At 43.1% G+C, this 23,343-nt stretch overlaps 7 protein-coding genes and 1 long non-coding RNA gene across 9 annotated transcripts; 3 read left to right on the forward strand and 5 right to left on the reverse strand.

Annotated features, from left to right (window-relative positions):
• Positions 1–233: 233 nt before the first annotated feature.
• LOC108612584 (vacuolar protein sorting-associated protein 26C) lies at positions 234–1,598 on the reverse strand. The gene is made up of 3 exons (XM_018005516.2): positions 1,397–1,598; positions 584–1,340; positions 234–527 (listed from the first exon to the last, which is right to left on the reverse strand). The coding sequence occupies exons 1-3, from the start codon at positions 1,460–1,462 to the stop codon at positions 406–408; spliced, it is 945 nt and encodes a 314-aa protein (XP_017861005.2). The 5' UTR covers positions 1,463–1,598; the 3' UTR covers positions 234–405.
• A 19-nt stretch (positions 1,599–1,617) lies between these two features.
• On the forward strand, positions 1,618–3,107 carry mRpS31 (mitochondrial ribosomal protein S31). Its single transcript, XM_089467546.1, has 3 exons — positions 1,618–1,777; positions 1,841–2,311; positions 2,365–3,107. Exons 1-3 carry the CDS (start codon positions 1,740–1,742, stop codon positions 3,014–3,016), a joined length of 1,161 nt encoding a protein of 386 aa, XP_089323672.1. The 5' UTR covers positions 1,618–1,739; the 3' UTR covers positions 3,017–3,107.
• On the reverse strand, positions 3,033–9,341 carry mib1 (E3 ubiquitin-protein ligase mind bomb 1). Of its 2 annotated transcripts, none has more exons than XM_089467526.1 (5): positions 8,686–9,341; positions 5,544–6,800; positions 5,022–5,477; positions 3,427–4,956; positions 3,033–3,365 (listed from the first exon to the last, which is right to left on the reverse strand). In XM_089467526.1, the coding sequence occupies exons 1-5, from the start codon at positions 8,941–8,943 to the stop codon at positions 3,225–3,227; spliced, it is 3,642 nt and encodes a 1,213-aa protein (XP_089323652.1). In that variant the 5' UTR covers positions 8,944–9,341; the 3' UTR covers positions 3,033–3,224. The 2 variants fall into 2 exon arrangements, with proteins under 2 accessions (XP_089323652.1, XP_089323654.1); XM_089467528.1 differs by lacking the exon at positions 8,686–9,341 and adding an exon at positions 6,904–7,001.
• Positions 9,342–9,521: 180 nt separating this feature from the next.
• Positions 9,522–10,912, forward strand: Pex14 (peroxisomal biogenesis factor 14). Its single transcript, XM_089467556.1, has 3 exons — positions 9,522–9,774; positions 9,847–10,134; positions 10,196–10,912. Exons 1-3 carry the CDS (start codon positions 9,655–9,657, stop codon positions 10,628–10,630), a joined length of 843 nt encoding a protein of 280 aa, XP_089323682.1. The 5' UTR covers positions 9,522–9,654; the 3' UTR covers positions 10,631–10,912.
• Positions 10,894–16,391, reverse strand: Pcif1 (Phosphorylated CTD-interacting factor 1). The gene is made up of 5 exons (XM_089467535.1): positions 16,213–16,391; positions 13,260–15,101; positions 13,071–13,196; positions 12,873–13,001; positions 10,894–12,816 (listed from the first exon to the last, which is right to left on the reverse strand). The coding sequence occupies exons 2-5, from the start codon at positions 15,092–15,094 to the stop codon at positions 12,126–12,128; spliced, it is 2,781 nt and encodes a 926-aa protein (XP_089323661.1). The 5' UTR covers positions 15,095–15,101; positions 16,213–16,391; the 3' UTR covers positions 10,894–12,125.
• On the forward strand, positions 15,099–15,984 carry LOC149269176 (uncharacterized). The gene is made up of 2 exons (XR_016269840.1): positions 15,099–15,398; positions 15,465–15,984. It is a non-coding gene; the product is annotated as an uncharacterized LOC149269176 (long non-coding RNA).
• Positions 16,392–16,632: 241 nt separating the features above from the next.
• Positions 16,633–18,605, reverse strand: LOC149269177 (trafficking protein particle complex subunit 12). The gene is made up of 5 exons (XM_089467543.1): positions 18,469–18,605; positions 18,040–18,400; positions 17,397–17,981; positions 17,163–17,338; positions 16,633–17,103 (listed from the first exon to the last, which is right to left on the reverse strand). Exons 2-5 carry the CDS (start codon positions 18,361–18,363, stop codon positions 16,722–16,724), a joined length of 1,467 nt encoding a protein of 488 aa, XP_089323669.1. The 5' UTR covers positions 18,364–18,400; positions 18,469–18,605; the 3' UTR covers positions 16,633–16,721.
• Positions 18,606–18,703: 98 nt separating this feature from the next.
• Positions 18,704–22,786, reverse strand: Six4 (homeobox protein six4). The gene is made up of 4 exons (XM_089467545.1): positions 22,342–22,786; positions 20,099–20,520; positions 19,518–20,035; positions 18,704–18,978 (listed from the first exon to the last, which is right to left on the reverse strand). Exons 1-4 carry the CDS (start codon positions 22,499–22,501, stop codon positions 18,879–18,881), a joined length of 1,200 nt encoding a protein of 399 aa, XP_089323671.1. The 5' UTR covers positions 22,502–22,786; the 3' UTR covers positions 18,704–18,878.
• Between the last annotated feature and the right edge of the window lie 557 nt (positions 22,787–23,343).

A 23,343-nucleotide genomic window follows, 5' to 3' on the forward strand; every position in this document is an offset into this window, starting at 1 on the left:
CTGCACATGCTAAACGTAACAGAGCAATATTGAAAATATTAAAAGAAAAAGCTATTATTTACTCATCAGCATCAATGTGATTCTAAGGACATTCAAAAATCTTTCCGTTTTTTGTTATTTGGCCACCGGAAGGAAATTGAGAGTGCTTTTCTTGTCATTTTTTAGGTCGTTTTTCAGTTGCAGATTGTTAACTAGGTGGCAACGCTAAGTACACGCGCAATCTTTAAAATTAGTTTAGTTGATAGTTAACTATTTATTTTCATTGACGTTTCGAGATATAGAGCATATATTGCTTACAATTTGGAAACTATATGCTATTCACTCCACTCATTTGAGGTCTAGTCAAAAATAACTAGCCCTAAGCAGTATTCTATATAGTAGTATTTGAATATTATTCGATGCTGTTCAGCGGCCAGCTGTTGTTATTTTGCTAGGCAGAGGACCTGAAGCGCGTTTTAAGACAATTTTAAAGTTTTCGCTAACTGTGTGCTCCTCCTTGAACAACACCACTAAATTAAGCTCGAACTCTGCAAGTATTTACATACATTATATTTATAATAGAAACTGTAGACTATAAGCTTACCAATTTTAAAGTTCTTGGTTAAAAGAGTGGGACAGGTAAATAAACGCGGGAGCACCATGTATATTGGTATTTCCAGTTTGGGTATGACATTGCCATCGGCAATTTGTATAGTCTGCACTTCAGTGGCATCCTTGGAGTAGCCCTCGTCACAACCACAAGTCTCCACACGTACTAGCTGTAATTCAATTGACTTTATCGGTGCCTCAGTATGTTGCACGGTTAAGCTGCCTGTTATAGGAGTCGTGACACACGATTCTAAGCTGTCCAAACGACCAGTAATTAAAAACCTGGGCATCGTTACACGTTCCTTGACATTGCTCATTGTCAGACTGAATGGCACAGATTTAGTTGCCTCATCACCCAACGGAACTGGCTTATATTGTATACAGAATTGTTGAACTTTCTGTAACGATTTGCCTAGGAAATTGCGTTTCACATTCACATCGCATTTAAGCTGATAGTTGATGCTGATAAAGACGCCGTGATATGTTTCGTATAGTCTTCGTGGCTCCTTCTTGCAAACCAAAGGAAGTTCAAAATGGAATTCGGAATTGCCGGCACTTAGTTTGCCCGGAGCAGAGAGCTCCAGACTATTCTGTAGCAAAGTGATGGGCTTCACCGAGTTGTAGAAGGCATCGAAGAGGCCAACTGTTTTGCTACTTAACTGTAGATTTACGACGCCGTCCAATGTGAGTAGTATTCCATCGTGCTTGGTTTCAGTCGGACACTGAAACTGCACGCAGCCTACGAGCATCTCCTAGTAAATAAAATTGAATTAGTTGAGTAACAGTTTGGTATTGTTTACCTACGCACATTTTCATAATACACTTTGTTTTCACGTTTGAGCTTGATTTCAAAGTTAAAGGCATTTCCACTCATCTTGAGTAAATGAACTTAAATTAATTAAACGGCATTGATTACAACTTATGACGTTGTTTGTTTACATTCATTGTAAAACTTTTATTGCCAAAGAAAAGGGAATAATAATAAGGAATATATCGATATCGGATACAGGTAATCGATAAGTTCGATAAACAATGTCAGCGCTGCCATATTTTTTCATTTTGCTCCGGCTTATTATTGTTACGCGAGCGCAAGGTGCTTGGAAAAGTTTTTGCATCGTATTTTTATATTGTTATCAAAGAAATTATCAAAAATGTTGGCTTTACGGAATACACAAAAGCTAAGTCTACGGTATGTGATGCTTTAATGAAAACAACATATTGGAAAATGTTATAATCGCATTGGTATTTACAGTGCATTCCTGCCGACTACCAAAAACGTGGGAATTCTTAGCTACTCCAGTTCTTCCCAGTCAAAAGACGATGACGGTTCATCCTCCTCTGACGATGAGAAACGAACAAAGAAGCAGCGAAAGCCTGAAGAGAAAACTACAGAAACAGCGGCGCAACGATTGAATCGCTTATTGGGCACAATGCAAACGCAATCGGATCAGCTGACTAGCACGGAATTTCCTCGTCCCGGAGATGCGAATCGCAGACGTCGGGAGGCAATAAAACAAGATACTGCAACAAATAATGTTATTACAGCAGCTAAGAATATTGCCAGCATGTTAGGCACAAACGAGAATGAGAAAAAGCAAACGGAATCCGAATTGTTGGCGAAGCTGTTGGGACACAATGCCGAGGGCGGATCAGATATAACACAAGGCGAGGACAAGAATCAATCAGCAGGAGCTGCCGGTGGAGAAAAAGATCTGAACTTGAGGTAAGGCTGTTTTCAAAATATTAGAATTTATACTAAAAACTTTTCGTTTTCAGCGAATTGATTGTGGGCATGAAAATCGATCGTCGGCAACAACCACAGCAGCAGGAGCCCACCCGTGGCGAGTATGTGCGTCGCACCTTGGCATCGCGCTCTAGGTCCTCGGGCGGGGACTTCACTTCACGTCGCCCGCAGCGACATGTTAAACGCGAGGCGGAGACCTTCTCGGGCAGTGTCAATTTGTATGGCGGCGAGCCTTTGGGAATTTTCACTAAAGGTGATGTCAAACTTCAGGAATCGCCAGACATCCTTTCCACATGGTCTATGCTAAACGATCATGAACTGAAACTACATGCAGCACATCCACCGGCAAACTATTTTGAGCAGATGATTCAATGGACGAATCAAGGAAAAGTTTGGCGTTTTCCCATTGACAACGAACAAGATATGCAGGAGGAGGTTAACGTTGACTTCTCGGAGCATATATTTCTGGAGCAGCATTTGGAGGGCTGGTGCCCCAATAAAGGGCCCATTCGTCACTTCATGGAGCTGGTGTGCGTGGGTCTCTCCAAGAATCCCTACGTGACGGCACAAGAAAAAAAGGAACACATTCTCTGGTTCCGCGATTACTTCCAGGCCAAAAAGGACATTTTGAAAGATCTGATTAGCAAGGAGGGCAGCGATAATGTTAAGAAGATAACAACTTAATTTGGATGGCGTGAAATATTTTTTAAAAATATATATTTATATTTTATTTCGCTTTATAAGACGATATTTTCGAAAAAATGAGTATAATGTATTCGAGTGTACATTTCATCTAAATAATACTTAATTTAAGGCCGATTCGCACGCTAATGTGCCCGGGGACTGTGCGCGGAATGTGTGCCATTAATAATGGATATCAATATATTGTGCTTCAGAATAGCAGAATGCGTTTCTCCACCGTTTTGCGACAAATGGGGCATCCTTCGATTTGATCGCCGCACATCTGGCAGGTGCCATGGCCACAGAGAAAGACCATATTCTTAATCCGGTCAAAGCAAACGGGGCACATGGTCTGCAAGCATATATTTGTCATTAATATAATGATAATGAGAATATGTAAGTAATTGACTCACCTGCTCCTTTATGTCTTGTAGCTGTTGCTTCAGCTTTTGCACATCGTCCATTTGGAAATTGTTAACAGCGCCTGCAGCAGGTGCGGCCATGCCCGTTGGTAAATTCGAGAGATTTGCAGCTGCTGCAGCATTTAATATGTTATTCTGGCTATTCAACTGATTGCTGCTGCCAGCCACTGGAGTGACCACCGTGTTGTTCATGGCCACGCTATGGCCAGAGGTGTTCACACACGCCGGCTCCAGAAGCTTCTCCTCGGGCGCGGTCAAGCAGACTGTGCCGGCCACATAAACCTTTTCGACTGGACCCGCACCGCCGCAGCAGTGCGTATATGAGAGCATTTCATCGATTTGGGTGCGGCAGAGGACGCACTTCTTCATCAACGCACTGCAGTGCTCACAGGCCACCATGTGGCCGCAGGGACGAAAGAAGACGGCAGCACGTCTGTCCGAGCAGACGACGCACTCGTCGATTTTCTCACGTGAGGTCACAGTCTCGCGGCAGATGAGGCACTTCTTCACACGCGGAGCACAAGTCTCGCAGCAACTCACATGGCCGCAAGGCTTGAACACTGTGTCCCGCTTGGCATCCGAGCAGACCAGGCACTCCTCCACGCTGGTGACCTTGTTGTTGTTGTTGCTGATGCTGCCAACGCAGCCACCGCCTGCGGTCGTGTTTTTGCTGCTGCTGCTCTCCACGTGCAACGATTGCGCCATATCCTGACTGAGCCCGTTCAGCCCGAAGGCACTGCCCGAGGCAACAGTGTTGAGTGGAATATTTGCCGTGGCCGACTGGTGCATACCAGCTCCACTTCCAGCTGCCGCAGCGCTTTGAGCACGCGCGCGTGCATTGAGACTCGTGCCAGCCACATTGCCCGGCAGCTCGGCATCATCGGTTTTACGCTCGTTGTAGCACTTGAGTAGCGTCTTGCAGAGATTCGGATCTGGACACAGGTCCAGCGGTGTTTGCATTTTTCGATTCTTGAGCGTTAAATCAGCACCGTTAGCCGCCAGAAAGCAGGCAATGGATGCGGATGCCTTTTTGTTGTTTGCATTGCGTAGACCCATCAGTAGCTTGCCAAAGCCCTCAACATCCTGCAGCTGCTTTAACTGCGACAGTGTATGATGGCGCAGTGCCTCATGCAGCGGCGTATCGCCATCCTTATCGGCTATATTCAAATCGGCGCCGTCCTGCACCAGCAGCTTAACGATCTGCACATGCTGCCGCTCAACGGCCAAATGCAGCGCCGTCTGCTGGTTCACATTCTGTCTGTCCATATTCGCTTTGCCCATGTGAACCAATAGTTCGGCTATTTCCACATGATTGTTGAGTGCAGCCAAATGTAATGCAGTGTAGCCGTCGTCCTTTTTCTCCTCGACAATCCAGGGACGATTCGTTTTGGTCAATAATATCTTCATGGCGCTGGGATTGCCTTTGAGAGCGGCATGATGCAGCGCATTGAATCCATTGTTGTTGTTCAGCGTGATGTCAGCTCCAAAGTCCAGCAGCAGCGACAGCATCTCATCATGCTCCTGCAAAAGAGAAGATATTTATATGAAGACCCATATACATGTATATTATAAATATTTCTTTCTACCTTTGATATGGCGTCATGGAGTGGCGTATCGCCCTCGGAGTCCTGCAAGCTGGGATGACAGCCCAGCGTGAGCAGCGTCTTCACCACATTCAGATGCCCCTTATTCACGGCAATGTGCAGTGACGTCTGGCGACGTTTATTACGCGCATTCAGATCCGCTCCAGCTTTAGCCAGAATTTCAATTACGGCTGCTTCGTCGCCAAAGGCCGCATGATGCACTGCCCGATCGCCGTCCTTGTCCTCAATCTCCACATCGACAGAGTGCCTCAGCAGCACTTGAATCACCTCAATGTGACCATTTTGGCTCGCCGCCTGCAACGCCGTGTGACCCGCAAAGACACCGTTCACATTCACCTCCGGGACAGGGCCGCCGCTCGGACTGCCTGCAGCTGCGGCTGCCGCTGCGCTGGACGTCGAAGGCTGTGCTGCACCAGCCAAATACTCCTCACAGCGTGCCTGCAAAGGGAGGAGAAAAAATTAGCATTATGGATATTGGAAGTAAAATATGCATAGTTAACTTACTGCAAATCCATTGGCTGCTGCCTTGACAAACTCTTCGGTAGCATCGCCGGAGACATTGGGCTCAAAGAGTTTCTTGAGAATCGCAGAGAGGCGTTCGCCACTAGGTATGATTGGGGCACAGTTGCCATCGGCCGTTGTTGCAACGCCAGTGCCGGCGCCGCTGGTGGAGACCACTTTCGAGACTGCCAGTGGATTGTAGGTCCAAGAGGTGTTGCCCACCTCTACCTTTAGGTCATTATCGTGATACACCTGCTGAACGCGTCCAATTTTGCCCAGGGTCAATTGCATGGCATCGGCCCATTCGCCATGGCCACGCTGCAGTATTTTAATGCTCTCCACATCCGAACAAATCTTGACAATGTCACCAACTTGGAACTCCGGCGGTGCAGTGGTTGGCGAGGACACCTTAGTCAGCACAGCCGGGTTGAAGGTCCAACGATTTCCCGAATTGTAGGCAACAACAATGTCGTGATCCTCATCGATGCCCACGACCATGCCCGCATTGCTCAGGCACTCGAACATGCCATCTGTCCAGCCGCCATGTCCATGCTGCAGCGATTGCACAATCTCCAGATCCAGATCCACAGTGACCTTGTCCCCGATTTGAAAGCCATGTGGCCCCTTGCCAGGCCCATTCTCGCCGAGCAGCGGCAAATGATCACGATAAACATTGCTGCCCTTGGCATCGTTGACCACTTTAAGATCCGCCATGCCCTCGAAACCCACGCGATACAGATTCTTTGAGCCATTATCCCAGATCACATAGGCCGCTGAGCGGGGCGATGCAGACGACCAGTCCTGAATCTCATTCACCTTCCCACGGCGTCCAACACCGCCATCCTGATCCTCCCACTGCCAGTCCACACCGCGCACCACACGAGCACCTGGAAAGATGCCGCGCACCAGCACCTTCTTGGACTTGCGGCGTGGCTCCACCATGGTACGATCTCCGCCCGGCGTGCTGATCCGATAGAAACGATGACGCAAATGATGCTTGTCGCCATGATAGCAAATGGAGCAGACGTCGTAATTAATGCACTCGGCACACTTCCAGCGTATGCCAAAGATTGGCTGTTGTCTGCAGGTATCGCACATGGTGCCCTCATGCTTAACGCCCGTCGGAGCGCTGTCCAATATGCGCAGATCATAGGCGCCGGCACAGCGATAATTGGCGGCCGTGCCATTGTCCCAGACAACGACCACCTCCTCGGCCGACTCAAAGTTGCGCACAGTGCCCACGTGCCCCTCGCCACCATCCTGCAACAAAGTAAAAAAAAAAAAAACAAACATTTACTTTTTCATTCCAACAGCTCGAGCTTACGCCATCCACATTCAATTCGACTCGCTCATCTCGACTCACGCTAATCACAACACGAAAATTATAATTGAATCGCATTTGCCCGATACCACCCAAAAGGCTGTTCAATACTCAGCCGTGCACAATCTACTAACTGTTAACTATTAAGGGTGCACTCAGTGCGTTCCACAATCAGTTAAACGATCTTCAAATCACACCCAAAAGCCACCTTATTCCAGGTCAACATCAATTTAATTGAAAACATAACAAATCAACACCAACGGCTGATAAGCTATGAATGCGCACCTCAAATGCCCTAACTTAAATGGGTGATACTCGGCTTAAGATCTATTAATATGCATTATATTTTATTTATAATGAAATCTAAACATATATTAAAAGTTGAGCAATCAGTTAGGATCCAATGCATGATTTCTCAAAATAAAATATTTATTTCATTTTTTGTTTCACTCTTTATAGTATTTTCATTTACTGTGAATAGTAAATTAAAATAAATGTATAGGTTAATTACTGAACCTTTTCCACTTAAATATTAATACATAGGCATATAAATATATTTACATATGTATAACTAATGCCTTAACAGTTTCCTAGTGAAAAAAATAACAATTTCGGGCCAATTAAAATTGAACTCAATCACCGTAAGCTTTCAGACAATGCCCAAATGGCCTCTGTCTCGCCCCCTCCCATTCTGGAACTTTCTATCTCTTTTTATACCCTGAACCCATTTTCAATGGGAAATCAGGGTATAATGGTTTTGTTGAAATGTATGTAACAGGGAGAAGGAGGCGTGGCAGACCCCACAAAGTATATATATTCTTGATCAGGGTGACGAGCTGAGTTGATTTGGCCCTGTCCGTCTGTCTGTCCGTCTGTCCGTCTGTCCGTCTGTCCGTATGTATGAACGCGTCGATTTCAGAAGATATAAGAGCTAGAGACTTCAAATTTTTTTTAAAATGTCCGTAATTACAGCGCGCATATCAAGTTTATCATTAAAATTCGATAACTCATCCCGATCTTTTTTTATCGATAAAAAACCTTATCGAAAACCAGTTATAAAATTATATCTTCTACACCTTTATTGCTAGAGTCTCCAAATTTTTAATGTATGCTTATATGCAATTTATACAATTTCGGTTTTTGTTAAAATTTACCCCCCACCCTTAAATTCACCCCCTCACCCTCACTTTTGTAAAAAGCGTATTTCAAATACTAGAGACTTGTGCTTTGGCAATTACATGCATATCCATGTTATAATCATAATCTGAAAGTTTCATGAAGATCGTACGTCCATAAAAAAAGTTATTAAACAATTAAGTTCTCATAGTAAGCGCACACTGCAGCCCATGCGTGTTTATGCGTGGGTGCTTGTGTGTGTATGTGTTTGTGTATGTGTGTGTGTATGTGTTTGTGTATGTGTGTGTGTATGTGTATGTGTGTGTATGCGTTTGTGTATGTATGCGTGTGTGTGTGTCTGTATGCGTGTGTGTATATGTATGCCTGTGTGTGTGTGCGTGTTTCTTGTGTAAGCTGAAAGACGCGAAAAATTATTGAAATATCTATTGCTCCAAGGGTTCAGGGGATCTCGTAGTCGAGCAGTCTCGACTAGAGCTTTCTTACTTGTTTTCTCTGCGAGTTTGGTTTTCAGCTAGTTACATATGCATAATTCAGGGCCACATTCATGCAATTAAACGTTGTAAGTAAGAGCTAAGACACAACTGAACATGTTCCAGTTTAGTGAAGTGCCAATGCTATCTACTAACAGTTGGCTTGATCTTCTGCAACTACAAATCTCAACATGACATCTCACAGCTCGCAACTCACCTGTTTGTTCCATTTCCAGTCCGGGCCACGAATCACACGCGCACCAACTCCCTCCATGGAAAAACGTCGAGCGACTGCTGCAGCTGAGCCAGCGCCACTGCCACCGCTGCCACTGCCACTGCCACCGTTACCCACACCTGCAGTTACAGTGCTGCCTCCACTGACTACCACACCCACAGATGTGGCAGAGGATGAAGAACCACTTGCAGCAGCATTTGTTGAATCTTTGGCCGCCGATAAGGTTGCGGCACAAGACATTGTCGCGTGTCTATGTTAGGGCCCTGCAATTATTATTTTTGCTTTTCTTCACTTTTTCCTTGGGACACACACACAAAAAATGTCATGTAGATTTTAGCGAGTGCAAGCAGCGTTGCCAGCTAACAAGTTCGCTGCTGGCACACAAACAATTGCATTCCAATGCACACTGAATGTCCAACGCAACACGTAAGCGCTACGCCACGGTAATCAAGAAATGCAAATCATGGATACTTTTAATAAACTGTCTATTTATTAAAAACGCAGCGAATTTTAACGGAATTGCAGATTATAAAAATATAAAAGAAATAGTGTAAAACGATAATTAAAATTGTGACTACTGCCCGACAGTTGCCATCTGAAATTGTAAAGTGCTGCCACCTGACCGAAGAATGTCACACAACATTATTTCACCACTTGCAACATTTCATATATATATTCATCGATATTTTCAAAAAAGTGAATAAATAAATATTTTTAATTAAAACATTACATACAAAAACGATTTAAAGCAAGCAATAATAATTAATTTCTCCATTTGTGTCATTTATTAATTATGATTTTCGATAGACTCAGTACAAATATATCGACGACTAATTCGATATATTATTCTGTTGTGTTGCACTCGTCATTCCTAGCACAAAGCCCCTTGCTGCACTAGCATTTGGGTTTTCTGTCCAAAGAAACAAAATTGAATTAAGCGTAAACATTAAAATGTCTAACAGCAATACAGACACGGGTGACACAACCGTAACAACCACAACTAGCGCCACTGTACAGGATTACAATCCGAATGCTGTCGACGGTGAGGTACTGGAACCGCGTGAATCGCTGGTAAATAGTCTTAAGCAAGCATTCAAAGCAATTCTATTCGACTTTGTCTAATCTCTAACCTTAAATCGGTAGATAACCACAGCTGTTAGCTTTTTACAAAACACGAAAGTTCGCCACACATCACTCGTCCAAAAGCAGCAGTTTCTGAGGTCCAAAGGTCTAACTGCGCATGAGATACAATTGGCTTGTGAGCGAGCCGGTGTCTTTACCCAAGATCCAAACAATCCCAATACTGTCATAAATATTGGCTCTCAACTGGCGGTGCAGCCAAAACAAACAGCTCTCGGCCGACTTCGGGAAATTCTGCACACTGCTGCGTTATTTAGCGGATTCGTCTATGCCCTTTACTTATTCTGGCGCGTGAGTAATAGATTATAGTTAATATCGTAACACACTCTAATTGTGCTAAATATCTTTACAGAAATTCATTGCACCATTTCTCTTTGGTAAGCCAAAGAAGAAACCAGTTGAGGAGGCTTTGGCAGATATTGACAAAAAGGTGGAAGTACGCACCGACGCACTTAACAACGAAATCACATTGGTTAAGGACATGATTACGCTACAACAGAAGGAGCAGACCCAACATATGACTCGCGAATTCAACAATTTTCGCTGTGATTTGGACGCCATTAAGGGGCTATTGCTGAATCGTAAACAATTTCCGGGACCCGTACAGCCCATTTCAGTGCCCTCTATACCTGCCTGGCAGTTGGCTAGCTCGCCCCATCACCATCGCCATAGTAACAATAGCCAGTCGGATGACAATGATAAGCCCGATGATGCTGGCTCTGGTTCCGGCTCGTCCGAAACAGAGGTGGTTACCAAAAACAGTGATTCTAGCTTAGAGATCATGTAATGACTATGAAGAAAAGGCTTTTCATATATAGCCGATGTAGTCTGGCTATATATACATATTGATAGATTTTGTATATGAATTATTTGATGCTTTAGTTGTAACCAGTGTACATTGAATGAATATCAGATAGACGGTTTGCAGATTTTTAGTAGTATTCAGGTTTAATTTTCAAAGGCTATTATCCATATCCATAATTGCTACCAAAAGATAAAATACACATAAAAATATATACAATATATATATATAATAAAAAGAGGTTTGAATAATTGAAAAAAACTTTAATTATGCAATTTGTTAATCTATGCGACATGAGCGCCGGGTTTATTAATTAAGAGGGTATTTTTAAAAAAGGCTAACGTATTGAATTCGGTAGAGGGGTGGTGTGTGTTGGGGTTGTTTTTGGAGTGGCCGGGTGATAGTTCAGCTTAGTTGATATTGTTAAACTTATAGTTAGAATTAAATTTTTATCTAAAGTTGCCGATTCTTATTATTTTTTATTACTTTTTTGTTTTGTTATTTTTTCTACGTTTCTATTAAATTGGCTAAATTCCCATTAAAATGTATTAGGCATATTCACGATGGCTTCCATTGGCAGCTTTAATGAACATTCAAGAGCTGAATGAGGTTTGGTTTCAAGGTCTACCAATAGATTCTGTTGTGATAAACCCATTTTAGGTATACTATATATTATGTTCATTGTGCGGTGCGTAGCATTTGCTTTTGTTTTGCTTTCTTTTTTATTACAAATTTGGTTCTCTGCACGATCCGTTATATTTATGTATATTTATATCTTTTTTTCAACTACTTATTTTAAAGATTTTTATCGATTTGTACATACGATAAATTAGTTTTGCTTTAAGTTATAATCCTAAATTATACGTTTATAGTCTCACAAAAGATTGTTTGGGGCTTACTCATATATTATATATAAAGTTAAGGTGCAGCACGGAATGAAAAATCTGTGCCAGTGCGTGATTTTTATTTCATGTGTATGTGTGTTTGTTTTAGTTGTCGTATTAAAGGGTTTGGAAAACAATTAATTTGTTTAATTACAATCATCAATAATAAGTGGAGCCCATTCTACCCATACTTTGTATGCATAACTGAACCTTCTGCTTAGTATGTGGGGCCAGCTTGGTCCTTGTTCGGGATCAATTGCAATGATTAACAACAGCCAGGCCGTAGTTAAGTATCAGCTATTTATAATTATTAATTAATAAAAAACATATATACAATTATTCAACTTTAAACTTGTAACCATTAATTTCGAGGGCACTCGGATAAGATAAACTTGACTTTCAAGAAACTGGCTTTTGTTTAGATTAGTCAAAAGTCTTAAACAGTGAAGTTCCTCGCTTTATACAATTAAAGAATTATGCCTAAAATATAATAGCTAATTCAAAGGAAACACAATAGTGGTACTTAGCCCCATGGTGCACTGTTAGCTTAAAGAATTTAGACGAATAGTTTACAATAATTGGTTTCCTTTCCATCTCTAAACAGCTGAATTGATGACCGCCGTACTACTAATGCTAGTTGTTGGTCCAAATGTCGATGCAGCCGAAGTGCTGGCCGTTGCCGTAATGCTAACAGCAGCCGCCGCTGCTGTGGTGCCACCATCCGGATAACCGCCTGAGGCTGGGGCAGGCGACAACGACATCGTCGACGATGACGGCGATGAGCAGTCGCTTTGGACGCTCATCGTTGGCGAGGCGGCTACCAAATTGCTGCTGCTGCTCGTATTGCTTATGGTCAGCGGAAATTGCGATGGTGTTCCCGTCGGAGTGTGCGGCGACAGGGGCGTCAGCACGGAAGACGTTATGGATACGGGACTGCCGATGCTGTTGGAGCTCGTTGTGATGGCAACGGTCACAGCTGCCGATGTGCTATTAATGTTATTTGCTGTTGTGGGCGTGGCAGGTGTCGGTGTGGCAACAGACGACGAGGCCGTTGATTGCGGCGTTGAAGACGGCGGCGACTGCTGTTGCTGTTGCTGGTGATTGGAATTGCTGCCAGTGGCAGCGGCTGCAGCAGCCGCACGCTCGCGCTCACGATCACGTTGTGGCCGAAAAGCTTCACGTAGTGCCTCAACACGATTCTCATTGGGTCCCCAGCGAGCATAGCCGGCGCTATTCTGCAGCCAAACCACTTGAGTGCCCTGCATGCACTTAATGAGCACCTCAGACCTGTTGGGAGTGCATGAAGTAAATATTTATATTTATATATTTTATAATCCACATACTTTTGCATCATGTGCTGATAGCCATGTCGATATTCGTGCGCCATGCCCAGCACAACCATTGAACGGCGCTTGTACATGCTCTCCTCCAGCTTCGATATACTCTTCCACTCAGGCAGAAATACAATGAAGCTGTGAGTGGATTAAGACAAAAGTTTATAAATATACAGAAGGAATATTTATTAAAATAAATCAAGCTACCTCAAAGGTTCCATGGAATCGGTAAGCAATTTATCAATATGCAAAAGGCAGGCATCCATAAGTTCCTCGCAATGCGGCGGATTCACTTGGAAGGAACCGGACACAGGCTTAAAGTCCAAAAATGGTCTACAAGAATAATATTGTTATTGAAATTGAACCACATTACGCAGAAACCGTTATATGACTTACCCTCTGGAACCGAAGTACGCATCCGTATCCGCAAATGCTGAGCAATATTGCCGAAAATAGGAATTGAATGGCGATGCAAAGCATTCAAAGCTAACACCGAAATGCCTGTGCAGGCACTCAAAGACGGGCACTGGCAGCGCGGCCTGTGTGAGCTCCGCCTCCTGGGATGAGTTTAAGGCATTACCCAGGAAGGTCTGGTAGCGTTTAAGCAGACACCACACCCGGCCAATGAACAGATCAAACTTCTTGTCGTCGAAGCAATTGTGACGATAAAGCTGTTCCAGCTTTTGGAGATAGGTGAGGTTGATGTATTGCGCATCCGGCTGATTAATGGTCGCAGGCGTATACTTAATGATCATATGATCACGATCCTGCAGATATTCAATGGCCGGCATACGAGGCGAGGGCACTGCAAACTGTATGGGATAGCACCACACCTTTTTCAGGTGGGGCGGCGGCGGTGGCGGCGTTGGTTCCGGTATGCCATGCTCCTTGAGCAGCTGCAAATGACGTTCCCGTATCTTACGTGCATGCTCCGCTGACAGATGGTAGATCTTAACGCATAATGTCTCCACGGAACTTTTAACCGTCTCCACCAAATGGGGCTCGCATTGGCGCTTCAGATGCGCCAAACGATCCTGGAAATCCTCATAGCTGGCACCCACTGTACGGCGCAGCCATTGAAATGTATCCTCCACATTCCACTTGACAACCTTCTTGGACTCCGCCGGCGCTGAGCGCGACTCGATGATCTGTTTGGCCGCCTCGGCATATCGTGACAGTTGCTTGCGTGCGTCGCCCGTGAACTTGGGCTTGACTATCTTGATGGGTATATCGGCCATAATCTCCCGATACATGGAACTGGAGATTTCAGGCACGCAGTTGCTGGGCAGCAACGGATCGCAGCCGGTGTCTATGACCTTTCGTTCCATGAGCCAGCGATTGAAGGAGTCCCGCGGCGCCTTGATGTTCTCCCTGCGCATGCAAAGATCCTCATATGTCTTGAGCAGCTTCATGGTAAAAGCAGCGCGTAAAGCCTCGATCTCTGGGTGCGGCTGCGGCAGTAACGTGGGTGGGCGCTCAACAATCACTGCATTGGTGCACACCTCCAGATCCCAGGGACCAGCCAGCACAAACTTCTTCATGGGAGGCCCGCCATGCGGACCCATGGGGTGCTGCTGCAGCTGTTGATGGTGCGGGTGCGGGTGTATGTGCATGTCATCCGAGGGTCGACGCTTCAAATGATGATGTTGCTGCTGATGAGGCGTCATGGGCGTTGGGCCACCAACACCGCCAACACCACCATGGCAGATGCCCAACGGATCCGTAAGTGGATCAAAGGGACGTGCGCCTGGCATTTCCCACAGCGATTCGCCAGTGACCTTGTTCCAGTAGTACGGTCGATTCTCACGTTTTGACCAGAACTTACGCCACCCCTGATTAACAAGTTCGCCTGTCAACTCCTCTCCATAGCCACCAGGTCCGAGAGTGGGTGGGCCCTGCGGCGTGTGAGCCATTGCCTCCAGCGTGGGTGGCGCATGATGTGATTTTGTCGGCGTCGATGGTGACGAGCAGCTGGGCACCGGTGAGCTACCAGCGCTCATCATGTGTCCAGCTGCGTCCGATGTAGACGCGGCTGCTGCCGTTGTTGTTGCCGTCGACGATGTAGGCGACGGTGTCATATTATTAGAGGCACTCGCCGTCAAGTGATCCCAGGCACTCTGAGCACTGGTGCTCGGCTGCATCATGGAGCCCACTGAGCCGGTGGAGGCGATCACCGACGGCGGCACCTGCAGCGCTCCCAAATTGTGCATGTTGCTGTTGTTCGCAGCCATTTGAGCTCTGCAAAACCAAAATAAAAAGAAACACGCACACACACCTTAACATTATTTACAGCTCTTGTTTACGTTTTTCAATCGCGAGAGGGAGAGAGCGAGAGCGTGCGCGCGTGTATCAGATGTGAGAGCGCCTGCAGCTGCTAGTCTGGCAAGCATTGAAATACTTGGGCTCCAGCTTAACGGAAACTAGTCGGCAAGAAACACTCAGCGAAGCAGCAACGCAAGCCGGAGAGTACGCGCAAGTGGCCGAACAGCAGGATCGTCATAAATATGACGCATAGATGCGTACACATATACATTAGTATAAATATGCCGTTACTAGTGAGCGTAAGCACGCATTCCCCTAATAAACTCCACCAATCAACAGGAGCTTTTGCTTGTGCTATAAAACGAGAGCGACGCGCATGTTTTCTTGTGAGCAACAAACTACGAGAGAGCGAGAGAGACAGAGAGGGAGAGCGAGAGAACGGCCAAGTGAGAGCGACAGCGAGAGGGAGAGCCATTACGACAGGCACGAATGAGAAATCAAAACAAATTGCAAAAGAATAGAGATTTTCTGCCTGCTTGTGTATGTTTTGACGAGCGTGTACCTAGCGTATGCGCACCGCACAAATAAAAATATACAAAAAATTATTTGCAGGCAACTTTGTTGCTGCAATTCACATACACGCACAGGCTCACACACACACACTAATAACGATTGCATTACTTGCCATAAACAATTCCGATGACTTATGAAAAAAAAAAAAATGCACTAACAACATTCAAGTGCTACTCTGCGGTTTCATGGCTACGTCATGCCAGGCACTGAAATAATGGCGCGCTTTTTCCATCAAAACACAGAACACACTAATTGCAGCTATATATAAAAGAAAAATTTCATAAAATTGATATTTTATTTTTGTTTATTGCTTGGCGCTACACAACATTTTTGGCGCGCATGCATACCATTCGGCATTTGTCGTTTGTATAGATTTATAAACAACATTGTGACTGCACCGAAAATTTCTCTACACTTTCTTTTCAACCACATCAATATAAACTACGCCTTGCTGCTGCTTGCTGCTGTTTCGTATGGTCATATTTCAATCGCGTTTAAATGCCACTAAACTCACCTATTTTCAACTATCCTATTATACAAAACACCAACAACGTGTTTCCAAACATTTATAACGTATGTACGTAATTATTTGATACGATTATTTATGTTTTATAAATAAATTCCTGAAAAACTCTTCTTCCAAAGATACTTCACCAGCTAAGTGTGACCAGACCTGGTAAGTGTTGTAATAACTGGTGGAAGAACATATCGCAAATGTATTAAAAGTAAACATGAGCTGTAAAAGTTTGGCTAAATGATAATTATAACTTGAAAAAAATAAATTATTCAGATTATATTTTGAGCTTAATTGTCTGTACATTAAACTTTCGACTGTTGACATTCTCAAATATCGATAAGTTGATGACTTGATACAGTAATTAAAATACCAGCACGTAATATCAATTTATGAATACAATATGTGGTATCTTTGAAATACTGTACAATTTCAGGTTGAATTTTATTCATTCTGGATGGAGTTGTGGAATGTTTACCAACAGTATTTACATATACATATATTTGTAACTAATTTGTTGCCTGCAATTTAAGGCAAATTTCTACACTTATATTGAGATCCGGCTTATATCTGTTTATCAAACGTAGCAAATTCAACTTTTTCGCCTTGGAATTATTCGATTCCAATTCATACAATGTTGATAAATTCACTAGTAAACTTTCATTCAATGACTTTTGTGGATTTAAATTGATTGCACGTTCATATAAATTAATTGCGTCTTTCAGTTTGCCAGCATACAGCAAGCATACGCCCATATTGTTTAATATCATCGTATTGCCGGAGTCCAAGTGTAGCGCCTTTTGAAATATGAGATAAGCCTCGGGGAAATCATTTTTGGCTACAGCTATGAGACCCTTGTCGACCAGATCTCGCAAATCAGGCGACATATTACTGCAAAAGTCAAGTTTAAATATTATCAACGATAATTTCTACAAATAAATGCCACTTACATCTCACGCAGCCGTCGAGAGACAGCAAATTTTTGTTCCGCCCCAAAAATATCTCCGATTTGTAGATAAATGCGGCCCCAAGCTGAATACAAAGCGCGTTGTTCCTCTTTGCTAAGCGTAGAGCGTGTTAACAGCATTCCACCCATAATGTCATCAATCATACTAAATTTCTTCATCTATAATAAAGGGGAATTTTAAATGAATCTCTATAAAGCTCCACATTTTCTGACTTACCATTAAAGCGCAATTGATAATTGATTGCAGCACGCGTTCGGCTCTTCGCTGCCAAAATTCTGCTGCATTTATGTTCTTTAATCTGTCGTAATGCTCCTTGATTTCATTGCTTATGACATGCAGCTCAGACAGGCGATCCAGCGCTAGATGAGGTTTGCCTAGATAAATAGGCAGCTCAGCCAAGAGCAGGCGGAACGAGAAGCATGCAATGGAGCCATGTTTGCCTTTGTACATCTCTGGATAATACTCGTAAAAGACATCGGGTGCATTTAGTTGACCAAATGGTTCAGCCTCTGCCTGCAGTAGCTCGTATTCCCCCAGCTTGGCCAGCAATGCGAGGCGCGTAAACCACAATTGAAGCGAATGCGGCGAATGTTTCGCTGGCTGACCAGCACGACCATAGCCCTGGCCATAGATGGTGAGCAGTCTACCTGTTAGATTGACCGCCGCACGAAAGCAGCCAGCATTTATTAATGTACGTATTCCTCGCTCATCTTGCGTCACATCTTCAACTGCGAGAATTTTACGTTGCTGCAATTCAGCTTCTCCTAAATGTTGAGTTACGGCTATACAAATGGGATCGGGCTGCAATAAAATGTATAAACAGTTCGATATATTTGTTATGTTTACACTTATTACTTACCAAATCGTTAGCTATGTGTATGCCTGGCATAATCAGATGTGCTGCCTGCTTGCCCGCTTCATTTGGTGTGGGCAGCTGCCACAGGTTTCTCACCTCATCGCTCACTTTTATAGGCTCATCAGCCTCAGCTGTTTCTACGTATTCAGGAGGCTGAAAGCTGCCCGTAAATGTGCTGCCCAGCATATTGTTACTGTTGGTTGGCTCAGCGGTGCTTGCTGGCTGCATATCCTTGGGCTTGGATTTATTGTTTGTCAGCTCATCAAAAAAGCTGGGCGGATCGTTGGCGAAATATTCGCTTAGTCGTCCGTTTGAGTTATTTGTCATTCCGTGGTCGATACGTTTATTGTGTTTTTTTCAGCACCTGCAACACAATCGAAAACCGATGAATATCTAATCGATTTGTTGCTCTATTTTAAACTGTTAGTTTACATTGCAACGGTCACACTGCACTTTTTTTTTTTTTTTATTCAAACAAGAATTTCTGTCTCAAATTTATATAATATAATTCGAATTTTTATTTATACGATTCTATTGCTACTTATCTACAATTCAAATTTAAATTACTCTTATACAATTTTATACAAGAGCTATCGATACTTTTTATTTTTATAGCACACTAAAAATGAGTCTAGTGCTGCCCAGCCCAATAAAAAGACGTTATAAATTTAAACATTGTTTTTTTTCTATATTTATTTATTGCAATTGCATTATTATTATTGTACAGTAATATAAAGCAAATTAAAAACTAGAAACATAACGTCATTTGATGACCCAAAAATGTAACATTAAAACTGATGTATTTACAAAGCAGCGCCTGCGCATTTGCCACATTCTTCACTCTACTGTCCATTGAAAATGGATTCGGGATAATAGCTGGGGGCGTTGAACATGCGCGGGAAACCGTTCGCATCCAATTGACCCACAGGCAGCATTATATCACTGTAAAGAGAAGAAAAATATATATTTAAATGTGTGCATGTGTGTGTGTGTGCGTGTGTTAGAGAGTGTATGGAATTTGACGCCTGTAAGTGATCAAACACAGCGGGGCATGCGGCAACAATTGAGGCACATGCTACACGCATGCGCATTCGAGTAACGGGCACCAGGCAATGGGCAACGGGCAACGTTGGCGACCAGTGCCCGTCTATAAATAGGGTAAAAGGAGCTGCAAAATTGGACATAAAACACGCTCAAGTGCCCTTTAAGTAAAAAAAAAAAAACGAAAAAAAATGGCATCGGACCGTGGCGAACCGTAAGGGAACTCGAATTGGGACTTCGATGCCGAGGCAAGTGTTTTACGGTCACTTAAACGAATTTTTAAATGCCAATTTTTGAAAAACAATTGAATTGGTTTTCGAGAGCGAGTGCGAGAGAAACATGAATTGTTTTACGAGTTATGTGGAAAACATATTGTAATTAGTTTCTGGGCGACATAGAAAACATATATATGCATATAAAAGAATACTCGATATACTTACGATCTTTGCTGTGGTGTGCGATCCCTTTGCCGGCGATTCTTGAACCAATTGGAGACTTGGGTGAGCGTGAGGCCCGTTTTCTTGGCCAGCGTTTTCTTTTCGTCGGGCGTGGGATAGCGATTCGTTAGATAGCAATCCTTGAGGGCGTTGCGTGACTTCTCCTTGAAGCAATAGACTGTCTCCTCACCATCCCAGATGGTCTTTGGCAGCGGATACTTTTTGCGCAATCGATATTTGTCCACGGCGCCGAGCGGACGGCCGCGCACCTTTTCCGCCTCCTTGTAGTGCGCCTTGAACCACAGGTTCTGGAGGTCCACATGGTACTTGATCGAGAAGCAGTGCGTCTCCAGCAGGCTGTACAGCTCGTGGAACTGGCCCAGATTGTAGGCCACCATGGCGCGTGCCCGCAGCACGCTCTCGTTCGTCTTGAAGAACTCGCTGGGTGGCAGGCTGCAAAGGAAGTTTGTCAGCTTCTCGATGTCGCCCTTCTGCTGCAGTGCCTCACACATGCACTGAATCTGTAACGGAGTAAACGGATATTCAACTGACGTTCCTTTGGCTATCATCCATCTCCCACTCACCTGATCTGTGGAGAACTGCAGCATCTTGGCATCAATGGGAAAGCTGCCAACGGCGGACATATTATGCGCCGCAGTCAGATTCGAGATGAGATGTCCGCCACTCGATGCACCACCTAGGCCGCCACCACCACCGCCACCGTCGCCGCCCAAGCCTGCGGATCCGCGCTGCAGGCCGCCGCAGAGGCCATCCGACTTGGTGTTCCCATTGAGATCGCCCAGGCTGCTGCTGCCGTTCTCGAAGATGATGCTGTTCAGCGTGGGATAGTGCGTGGGCGTCGTGGATGCTGTGGGCGGCGGCGACTTGTCATAGTCATTCGTGATGTCCTGAAAGCGACGCTCAATCAAATCCTTTTCACTTGCCTCATACGGCGCGAATTTGTCCAGCTGCAAAACTGTTTTGCACGAAATGTTGCCACGGTAACCTGAAATAAATAGAGCAGATGAGATGAGATTAGAGATTTTTAAATACGGTCAATTAAAAGGGATTTATTTTGAGAAATATGATAATATTAAGCAGACAAAAATATTTATATATATTTGTATCGTCTATAATTACTCTGACTTTCCTTTTGTTTTCCTTAGACAAAGATTAAAAATTATTAATGAATATGTCGATTATTAAAACACTAAAAAATGTAAATATATAATTTAATTTCAATGGATAGTTAGAGTGCGAAGGGAGTGTAGAAATAATCTTAGTGAGACATCTCTTTCGCTCCCGCTTTCTATCTCTCTCTCTCTCCCTCTTTCTCTCACTACCTACTTTGTCTTTCTCTAAATTGATCTTTTTACAATAATATTTCTTCCCTCTCTTTCTCACTCTTACACACACTGACTCTCCCTCTCTCTCTCCTTCTCCTTCTCTCTATTCCTCACTCTCTCTCACACTCTATTTCTTTCTCATTCTCAATGGAACTTTTGAATGTTATATTTCTCTATTAATATTTTCAGTTTTATCGCAGAACTTCCCCAATTCATAATCGAAAAATTGAAATGGCACGTGTGAAAATTATTTAAATATTTTTTTACCATTAAGTGTTTATGTTTTTTATGTTTTCCATCTACACATTACATATTGACGCAAGAGAATTCATTCTCACGTGCTACTTTGCTGTTCAGCAATAGCTCGGCTTCTCCTACTCCCCTTCAACTCCCCTTCAACTCTCCCACAGCCCACTTGAATTTGGACTCCCCTCGTGGCCTACGAATTGCATGTGACTAATCAAAATTCTGACTTTCGACACCTCAGACCTCAGACTTCAGACATAGCAAACAATACCATATAGACCAGAAAGAGACATCATGCAAAATATGTATATACATACATATATACAACGATATCTGATACCACCTTATATACATAAATATGCGCATACATGTATGCATATTGATTTGTATATGCATAATTAGTGCTATGTAAATATATTATAAAACAATTGAGTTGTGTTTTTGTTTAATGAGTGGAAAGTACGCCAAGGAATGCCAAAAGCCAATGTAAATACTGCGCAGTCGAATTGGAGTTTAAAGAAACATATTGAAAATATTGAATTCCTAAACATATTTGAATATGAAATAATTAAGTAATTGAGTAATTGAATTTAGAAATTTACTCAAACTTTGAATGCTAAGGAATTGTATAGAGAGGACCTTAATGAGCTTAGATGAGAAACTTTTCATAAAACAAAGAGCCTTTGGTTTCTTTGTTAATTGTTATCAAACAAACTTGAAAACTAATTGTTAAATAATGGATTAAACAATTTTTTTTATTTATTTAAAAAGTAAGTAAAAGTAAGTAAATCATATTATGGCTGTACTCTTCTTTATTCTCTTCTTATTCTATAAAGTTTCATAAAAAGAATTTCCAAAAATGTGCTGCCAACTATTCTAAAACAATCCTAGTTTAAATATTCTCGATTTTTTTTTTTCAATTGTAAAACAATGTCTATGCAAATATTTATCCCAGAAGAATGCAAATGCCTAGATCAATTTACCTATTTGACTGATGGCAATAATTTATGCAATTGCTATGTATGTATATATTATATTGCATTTCCGAAGCTCATTCAGTGTCTGAGAAATGTGAAATCTTCAGCAAAAAAGGAAATTAGCATTAAAACATAAAAAAAACAAGAGTCTCCGATGGTAATTGTTTATGCAGCGCCTTATTGACGCCTGTTTCATGTAATCCGATCTATATATATATATATATATATATGCTTGCCTTAACTGATAAATTGGCTTACCAGCATTTGGCAGAAAGAGCGAGCCGTAGGCCATGGGCGAGCTAATATTGTCGTGCTGCACGGCGGAATGATCGGATGCTGTGCCGGCGGAGCTGGTCGAGTCCAGGTCTCCGTTGATGGACACCGAGAGATTTGTGCTATCCATATTCTTTTCGAACATATTTGAAAGCTGAACTTGAACAGTTTTCAATCAAATATATATATGACTATTTAACTAAATCATTTACTTGTTAAAATTTAATTTTAGCACACTATTTTCACTTATTAAAACACTTTTGTAAATTTTGGTAATATTCTAACAGTTTTTTCCTTGGTCTTTTCTCAAATATATTTCTTCCCGTTGATAGCAACGCGACGCTTTCGCTTTTCAAACTCAACTGCAAGTGGCAAAGAGAGAGCGCGCGACGCTCGCGTTGACGAATGAAATGGAACTGCATTCAAGGCTGCGTCGGCGACTGTTGCTGCCTGTGCCTGAAACGTTTGGAAACGAAACGTTGTAAAAGGGCCTGCTGGCTGCACGTATATGTGTGACTGTGTGTGTGTGTGTGAGTTGGTTGCTGTGCGTGAGCACGCTAATTAGGGGTGGCTTATTCGCATTTGGCTTGTCCTGCACGATGGGCGTTGCCTAGCCATAGCAGGCGCCATTTTCAATGCTTGCCAATAACAGGCCAGCCAAACCTGACTATGTACACATGCACAGCTGTATGGGTGTGTGTGCGTGTCTGTGTGCGTCTGTTAAGCTGTATTGCATTATGTTATCTAATGCTTAACGTGAACATTTCAATTGAAAAATAAAACATGTTGACCTCGTTTGCGTCTCAATGGTGGTAGCTGATGAATGCCGTGTGCATTTCTTAGAATTTACATCAAATTTCTTTAGCATTGCTAAATGCTATTTTTGTTAGAGTTTGCATATAAAATCAGTTGTTAAAGTCACCAAAAACGCGATGCAATTTGATGCCCCGCACAGCAACAGCAGGCAACAAAACTGAACTGCACAGA

This window comes from Drosophila arizonae, chromosome 4 (genome assembly GCF_054131065.1).
Source record: "Drosophila arizonae isolate 15081-1271.41 chromosome 4, UAZ_ARI_1.0, whole genome shotgun sequence".
NCBI classification, from domain to species: domain Eukaryota; kingdom Metazoa; phylum Arthropoda; class Insecta; order Diptera; family Drosophilidae; genus Drosophila; species Drosophila arizonae.